We start from the raw sequence: 8610 nt of genomic DNA, 5'->3' as shown, positions 1-8610 counted from the left end.
TTTGTTTGATTTCAAGGCAGAGGCATTACAATAAAGCCAATCTGGAAATGGGATCAGGGCCGTGACTGATAGTAATTACCTGCTGTCTACGCCATTAACAATTTAATGTAATTTCAGATAGTCTTTCCAGGAGAGACAGAGAGAGAGAGAGGGAGGGGGGGGGGGGGGGGTGGAGTGAGGGGATGGAGTGAGGAGTAGTAATAGAATTGTCTTACAGTGCATGGCTTCTATATACCTGTAACTATATGCATTAATTTAGTGTGCAAAGCAAAAAAACACATTTGGCCACTGATGGTTCTGTCGGAGTGCATGTCTTGTTCACGCTCATGAAGGTAATCCCTACTGATGTCTCTGAGTGGGAGAAGACCCTTAGAAGACCCTCGACTTGAAAATGATCTCTCAGCCGTGTTCTCTAAGTGGAACACTAACCCCGGAGATCACCGTATAGCGGGTTCAAAGGGCATTAACATACTCTGTTAGATTTTGTGCAAATTCCGCATTATTCTCTCCGCTTCCGCCCTGCTCATTAGGTGTAAAGCAGACCCCAGACCAGTATAATTACAGCTAGGATCAGGATTACTGCGAGGTGATCAGTCATGTGGAAAAGCTTGTCTCGCTGACCCAGCCATAGACTCCACCAGCTCTCCTGCCCCCAGCTGTTTGAGGTATGGAAAAGTCTCAACTCATTGTCACAGACACAGGGCCGCCATTATCAACTGTATATAGTGTATAGCCAGTCGACATTTATATGCTTTAAGATTAAGTTTAAGGTCAGGGGTCACTTTTAGGATCATGTTGGATAGCAGACACAGCTGTATTTCCATCCAGTGTAATTATGTAGGAGGACAATCTGTCATGGAGAGAAGCTAGTCTGTCTGTCTGTCTGTCTGTCTGTCTGTCTGTCTGTCTGCCTGCCTGTCTGTCTGTCTGTCTGTCTGTCTGTCTGTCTGTCTGTCTGTCTGTCTGTCTGTCTGTCTGCCTGTCTGTCTGTCTGTCTGTCTGTCTGTCTGTCTGTCTGTCTGTCTGTCTGTCTGTCTGTCTGTCTGTCTGTCTGCCTGCCTGGAGAGAGAGAGAGAGAGAGAGAGAGAGAGAGAAGAAGAAGAAGAAGATAAGACTGATGAAGGCAACAAATACATTATTACACAGACTGTATAGAACAAAAAGACAAAAACACAAACATATTAACCATCATTAATGTTGTGCTAACTTTTCCAACACAGCAGTCTGTTGTCGTCATGCAGGTGGAATGTATAAAGTCATGAATGAAACGTTACCTTTTATATTAATCAGAATCAGTGTTTGTTATTGTTATTGTACACAGAAGCTGCACTCCATCACGAACCACAGCTGGGATGATTAAAGCCACAGCGATGTGGCCGAAGGACTAGTGTTACGGCTGGGTGTTTTCTCACCCTGCGGCCCAGCTAGCTGCTGCATCTTTACAGCGTCAGGTTGGATACGATACGGGGGTGTGAGAGAGAGGTGGAAGAAGTTTGACACTAAACAGCGAAACCGCCATTGTTATTATGGTAGTTAATCATATGTTGCAATTGTTTACTCTAAGTAGTGTAATCTAATCGATGTTTGGAATGAATGAACTCATCGAGTCACATTCAACTCTGCCAAGTGGTCAGCTGGTGCTTGGTCTTGTTACAGTAGGTGTTTAAATGTAAATGTAACTGACTTACATTTGCTAGAAAATGTACTTTAATATAAAATACACCATTGGCACAAACAGAATGTATAAAATAAACATTTCAGTGGTGGAAAGTAGACTGTAATGGTAATTTTAGAATGCCAAACCTACGTATGTATTAATCCTATCTAACTAAATGTAGTACTGTACTTTTCAAGTACTGTACTTTTGAGATAGTTTTACTTTACTTTCCATTTTTCAGAACTTTATTATTCTACTCGACACAATTAAAAGTTTGAATATGAATTTGTAAGAGAGTAGGCTATATTTGTGGCAACTTTAGTTTTTTTTTCAACCAGGTTCATGTTTTAGGTTATTAGACAAAGTCAAAGATTTTTTTTCATTTGCTGCTTTCTTTCGTTTTAGCGATTTCAGCTATTTTTACAGGGGGGGGCGGAGGCATTCGAACATGGGGGTTAAACTTAACCTAAACTTGCCCCTTCCTGTTGATCAACCACACACACACACACACACACACACACACACACACACACACACACACACACACACACACACACACACACACACACACACACACACACACACACACACACACACACACACACACACGCACACACACACACTTTCACTTACACACACATGGTATGAGCAAGCGTCACATTGAGTATGTTCATTCTAGCCCTATATGACTCATTCAGCTCAAACAGCTTGATGGTGAAGTAAGGAGCTTAGCACTTTGAACCTGAACATGATGCTGACCGTCCCTGTTTGGCTGACTTCTCTGTACTTCTCTGTGTGCGTCGCATATTATTGCACTAAAGAAAATGTATCGCAGTTCCACAGAAACACAACTTATAATTAATTCCTATTGGCAGATATTAAGGTATTGCCTTAATTTTTACACAATATATAGTATCTCAGTGAGAGTGAATAAACCTTGTGTCCGAAACGGTTTGAGAAATGACAGAGTTACCGTGTGGGGGTCCCTCTACTGTACCCTCTACTGTACTGTACTGTCACTGTACTGACCCACAGGAATGCACCCAAGGGTGCCGGCCCAGTTCCGGCGAGCCGCCCCGCGTCCGAAAACGGTTGAGAAATTACAGTTACCGTGTGGGGGTCCCTCTACTGTACCCTCTACTGTACTGTACTGTAGCCTAGCTACTGGCACACCCAAAATCATCATATATACTGTACAGTTAATATGTGCGTGTGTGTGTTAGGTTGCGCACAGGTGGTGAAAAACAACCATTCTGTTTTCGTGCTCAGCCACCCACCCAGGCAGCCAGCCAGCCAGCCACCCACACACATAGCTCCGTAAGGTGCACCACTCAGAGAACATTAAACTAATACCTACAAAGAAGTAGCAATCTTGACATAGAGATCAATCTCTCAAGGGACTGTTCAAGTGCACTGTTTTCTCAGCGGAGTTGCATTACGTGTGTCCTCCTGCATTGTTGATGCCAAGCCTAGACCGACAGGTTTTTGGTGAAGAAAGAAGGGATTATGTACAAAGTCAACACTACTGTGAGTTCCTGTTAAGGGTGTGTGTGTGTGTGTGTGTGTGTGTGTGTGTGTGTGTGTGTGTGTGTGTGTGTGTGTGTGTGTGTGTAAACTTATTAGGTACAGTTGTAGTAACTACACTTTTATAAAATGGACAAGAGAGAGTACCTCTTATCAATTGTATAAACCAGAAAGCTGAGATATGCAATGTAGCCTACTGTAAATACAGTACTGCATGAAAACAAAAGATGCATTGTTTCGAGGTCACAAAACAAAGGTCTTAAAACATTATAACTATAAAAGAGAGGTATTAATTGTAAATAGTGGTATGTCGTTATAGGGGTAAGTTTTCTTGATTGTAATCGTTCCCTTTAAACAGTTCAGACCAATCATATGCTGGTTTCATCTTGGTGAGATATTATCTGAGTGCTTCGATATTATACGACCATACGGACCACTACTAGATTACATCTTTCCTAGATATCAAATGTCTGTAGGTCTAATCCTTCTCTGTCTGTCTGTCTGTCTGTCTGTCTGTCTGTCTGTCTGTCTGTCTGTCTGTCTGTCTGTCTGTCTGTCTGTCTGTCTGTCTGTCTGTCTGTCTGGACAGTGGACAATGAGAGTTTTACTTTTTTGTTCAAAAGACTATGGGGCGAAATCGTGAATTGCTGTTGAATGTCAACTTTGAATATTTTACAAGCACATTGGGATCATACAGTTTGTGAACTAAATGTGAAACCGGCATGCAATTAATTAGATTAGAAAATAGAATGTGATATAAAAAATAAAGCACTTTTTAATAATTATCAGTGATTTTTCTATCATAAACATTGAGCATTATTCACAGACACATTGAGCGTTGGGTGCTTGTGTATACTGTAGCATGTGACGGGTGTGGTGCTACAGTACAGTAGGTCTCATGGCAAAAAGAGTGAAATTAAAATGTACACAAAAGCCTACAGCTTGAATACAGTAAACCAGTGGGAATAGCATTGCAAGTGAAAGGTTTTACACACATCAGTCATTTTATGGCTACTCCAATGAACGTCTGCACAGAGTGCACGACAATTAGTTTATCATGGCCGCATATCATCCTAGACAATATGCATGGGAATAAAATGTGTTCATAGTACAGTATATAGCCTACTGTACCTACAGTGTGTTGTACATTATTGCAGTACAGTTTAACTTGAAATGCAACGACATATATCTTCCGAACATGACTGAAATATAATATTGTTTCTCAGCATTGTTTTTTTGCACAGAGCAATAAATACTAGCTCTCTAGTATTTCATTAAATTAGTTTTTCATACTGTACCTCCTCCACTATTTAAAATGGTATTTCTCATGAGTGACAGTCTTAGTATAGACACATAATAGTGAAATGTATTTCAGCTGAAACTATAGGTTCAGAATAACGTCAAAGAGCTCCTAAGACTTCTGTTTATCTGCCTCAGTGTACTTCTGTACGGTCTGTATACAGTAACATCGTATACTTCATCCTTGTAATGATAGTTAGATCCCAAAGACTTGTTTTGTATTAATCTAAGGTTTGGGAGGTTTGGTCATTATTATGGGGGCACATTATTGACACCGCTGCCCTGCATGGTCTGGAGCCCACTTACTGTATGGGGAAATAAATACCTAAGATATACTGTACTGTACTGTACTGTCCTGCACAACATGTTCTGGTGGAAATGTATTACATTCTTTAAAGACCCATGCAAGTGTCACGAGTGTATCACAAATAAACGTAAAATGTTAAATTAATATTTTTTTCTCCCCTCCTTTTACATGGTAATGGTTTTATATAAATTTATAAAACATTTCATACAATATTTACAAAATACCTCATACTGAGATATCTTCGTCAAGTTGCTCTTGTTAGCACAATGCATGAATGCAATATATAGGCTGTTCATACTCATCGCAATGAGTTGTTGTAAACATTAATGTAAACAGTGCTAGTGTGTGTGTGTGTGTGTGTGTGTGTGTGTGTGTGTGTGTGTGTGTGTGTGTGTGTGTGAGTGTGTGTGTGTGTGTGTGTGTGTGTGTCTGTGCGTGCGTGCGTGCGTGCGTGTCAGACTCATATTGAGATATTGAGTGTCAGATGCTTGAGATCTGCCTGAGCTTCCTGTCCACAACTTCATCACTATTCATTTTTAAGGGTATTTCCACCTCCAGTCTCTTCTTCCTGTGTCTTTGTGCCCGGCTACAACAGATGTACGACGTCAGTGCGATGACGATGAACAACAGCCCCAGACACGTGGCCGAGAGAGCCACCAACACGGGCTGGCAGGCGGTCAGCAGCTCGTAGCTCTCCGGCCCCTCCGTCTGCCCCACGTACCAGGGCTTCTCCTCCACCTCCATGTCCGCCTCTCTGCTCAGCAGACTCTGGATGTAGCTCTCGTTGCTGACGGTCTCGTTGACAAAGAGGTTGACCATGACGGTGGAATGGAGCGGTTCCGGCTGCCCGTGGTCGCTGACCTTGACCAGGAGGCTGTAGAGGCCTCTGTTACTGAGCTCTCTCTTCAGCGTGATGTTGCCGGTCTCCGGGTCGATGTCGAACGACCCCCCCGGCTCGCCCACGCCCTTCCTGTTGACGATGCTGTAGGCGATGACGGCGTTCATGCCCGTGTCCCTGTCCACGGCGTAGACCTCGGTGACGGAGGTCCCGGGCAGCGTGCTGGGCAGCACCAACAGGTACGACTGGTTGGACTGAGGGAACAGAACCACGGGCGGGTTGTCGTTGACGTCCAGCAGCAGCACGGTGACCATGGCCACGCAGGAGAGAGGAGGCACGCCGCCGTCGGCCGCCTCCACCCACAGCGTGTAGGTCCCCTGCGTCTCGCGGTCCAGCGGCGTCTTGGCCCTCAGCGCGCCGCGGCCCGTGTCCATCACGAAGACGCCGTCGCTGCCGTTGAGGATGGAGAGCGCCACCCAGCCGTTCTGCCCGGCGTCGGGGTCCGTCACGGACAGGACGCCGATCTCCCCGAACCCGGGGAAGTTCTCGGGCACGAAGAAGGTGAAGTCCTTGTCGATGAACCGCGGACTGTTGTCGTTGCGGTCGCGCACCGTCAGCACCACGGTAGCGACGGCCTCCCTCCGTGGCGTCCCGCGGTCCGTCGCCCTCACCGTGAAGCGGTACGTCTCCTTCTCCTCGCGGTCCAGCGCCGTGGCCACGGACAGGACGCCGCTGACGGCGTCCAGCAGAAACACGCCCGGCGGCGCGTCGCTCCCCAGGAGGTAGGAGACCTCCCCGCGGCGTCCGCTGTCTCGGTCCGTGGCGTGCAGCTGGGCCAGGAAGGCGTTGGGGGCGTTGTTCTCCTCTATGGACACCTCCACCAGAGACTGATGGAACGTTGGCGTGTTGTCGTTCTCGTCCAGAACCTGGACCCTGACGGAGAGCCTGGTGTCCAGCCCGTTCCGGGCCACCACGCTCAGCTCGTACTCCCGCGTCTGCTCGTAATCCAGCGCCTCCGTGGTCTCCAGGAGGTACTCGTTCTTGAACAGCTTGTAAGGGGTTAACCGGAAAGGGCCGGAGCCTTCCAGGTGACAGTCCACCTTCCGTTTGACGTCCGTGTTCTTCACGGTGAAGAAGGCGATGGGAGAAAAGGCCGGCTCCGACTCCTTCACCAACACCGTGCCGTCCTTCTCCGCCGCGATGTAGCGCGGCGTGACCACGGGGGGGCCCGTGACCACCCGGATGACGTGGACGCTGACCGTGGCCACGGCGGGGATGCAACCGGGCCCGTTGGCGAGCACCGTGAGCTTGTAGGACCTGCTGGTCGCCGAGTCTGTTTTCCCCGCGAGTTTAATGGATCCCGTGACTCTGTCCAAGTGGAACAGGCTCCGGGCGTCCCTCGGCACGCGCTCGCTGTAAGCGTAGTCGATCTGGGCGTTAGCGCCGAGGTCGGGGTCGACAGCGTGCAGGCGAGCCAGATGTGCTCCTCTGGTGGCGTTGCCGAGGAGCGTGACGTTAACCTGTGACTCCGTGAACTGGGGGCAGTTGTCGTTCACGTCGGTGATCAGTATCCTCAGCGTGGCGGTCCCCAGGAGCGGCGGCGTCCCGCCGTCCTCCGCGATGATGTCCGTGACGTACTCGTCCCGCGTCTCTCTGTCCAGCGCCTCCATCACGATGAGGAACGGCGTCAGCTCGCCTCCCTCGTTCTCCTCCACGTCCAGCGTGAACACGCCGCCAAAGTCGTTGACCAGCCAGTACGTCTGCACGCCGTGAGGCCCCGCGTCGGGGTCCACGGCGGACTGCTCCACCGCGTAGCGGGCGTACCGGGGCGCGTTCTCCGGGACCGACACGCAGATCTCCTCCACGGGGAACCGCGGCCTGTTGTCGTTCACGTCCTCGATGGAGATCTTGACCTTGACGAGCTGGAAGTACTGCTGAGGCAACACGAAGACGTCCAGCGAGAGGACGCATCCCTGGTGCTTGGAGGCGTCGGGACACAGGGTCTCCCTGTCCATCTCCACGGCAGACGTGTGGAGCTCCCCTGTCGTGCTGCTGAGGTTCACGTACTGCTCACTGACCTTCTTTTGAGGCAGGCTGAACACAAAGGGGGGGTCGGCGGCAGTGAAATCCAAATGTAAGTCTTTTCCGACGGCCCCTATGAGCGTCCCCCGGGGTAATCCCTCTTTTAGCTTATAGATCAGCTCCTTTGCTTGGTTGAAATGTGCTAAACAGAAAGGAGGGTTGGTGCAAAGCAAGAGGACGCACATCAACCCCTGGAAGAGAAAGGGCATTATTAATAAATAATACATTTAGTAAAAGGAGTTCAACAGTATAATGAAGATTGTTAAACATATAGATGAGAACAGTTAATGCATTTAATACTTTAACATTCATATCTATAAAGTATTTTTTTTATTTTTTAAACAAGGCAGCCTAATGTTTTCCTCTAAAGTTTGAGCTGTTTAGACTTACCCATGCAGTGCCTCTCTTTCTAAGGCCGGCGGGGGCTTTGATTTTGAACATGTTTGTGTTCTGGTCCAGTGTTTGTTTCTACAGCAAAGACAGCGCAGTCTGAAGTGGCTCAGGCATTGTGAGAGCTGAGCAGTGAACAGACCTCCGCTGAGTGCTTTGCCTTATTGCCATTTGAACTGAACCAGTCATTCATCCACACAGCGCTGTGCTCTGGACACTCCCACCATATGCAAATCAGTCCCCTTGTGCTAGCCAATGAGAGCCGAAGGCCTTTGGAAAAGCATTTCTAATTCTCGGCTTACTTATGACATGGTGTGACAGTACAGTATAGGCCTATACACACTACAGCACATACAGCTTGACTCTTGTGATTCTGGAAGTCACACATAAAACATAAAAAGCCTGCTTGATAAATGACATGACAGATGAAGGATGGAGAGGTAATATAGGCTACAGACAGACAGACAGACAGACAGACAGACAGACAGACAGACAGACAGACAGACAGACAGA

At 47.7% G+C, this 8610-nt stretch overlaps 1 protein-coding gene across 1 annotated transcript; it reads right to left on the bottom strand.

The window, feature by feature from the left end:
• Window positions 1-5253: 5253 nt before the first annotated feature.
• pcdh20 (protocadherin 20) lies at window positions 5254-8238 on the bottom strand. Its single transcript, XM_080782602.1, has 2 exons — window positions 8098-8238; window positions 5254-7898 (listed from the first exon to the last, which is right to left on the bottom strand). Exons 1-2 carry the CDS (start codon window positions 8146-8148, stop codon window positions 5268-5270), a joined length of 2682 nt encoding a protein of 893 aa, XP_080638728.1. The 5' UTR covers window positions 8149-8238; the 3' UTR covers window positions 5254-5267.
• Between the last annotated feature and the right edge of the window lie 372 nt (window positions 8239-8610).

This window comes from Protomyctophum bolini (genome assembly GCF_963924005.1).
Source record: "Protomyctophum bolini genome assembly, chromosome: 1".
NCBI lineage: Eukaryota > Metazoa > Chordata > Actinopteri > Myctophiformes > Myctophidae > Protomyctophum > Protomyctophum bolini.
The sequence above is the reverse complement of the archived record's forward strand: the minus strand, read 5'-3'. Positions and strand labels throughout refer to the sequence as shown.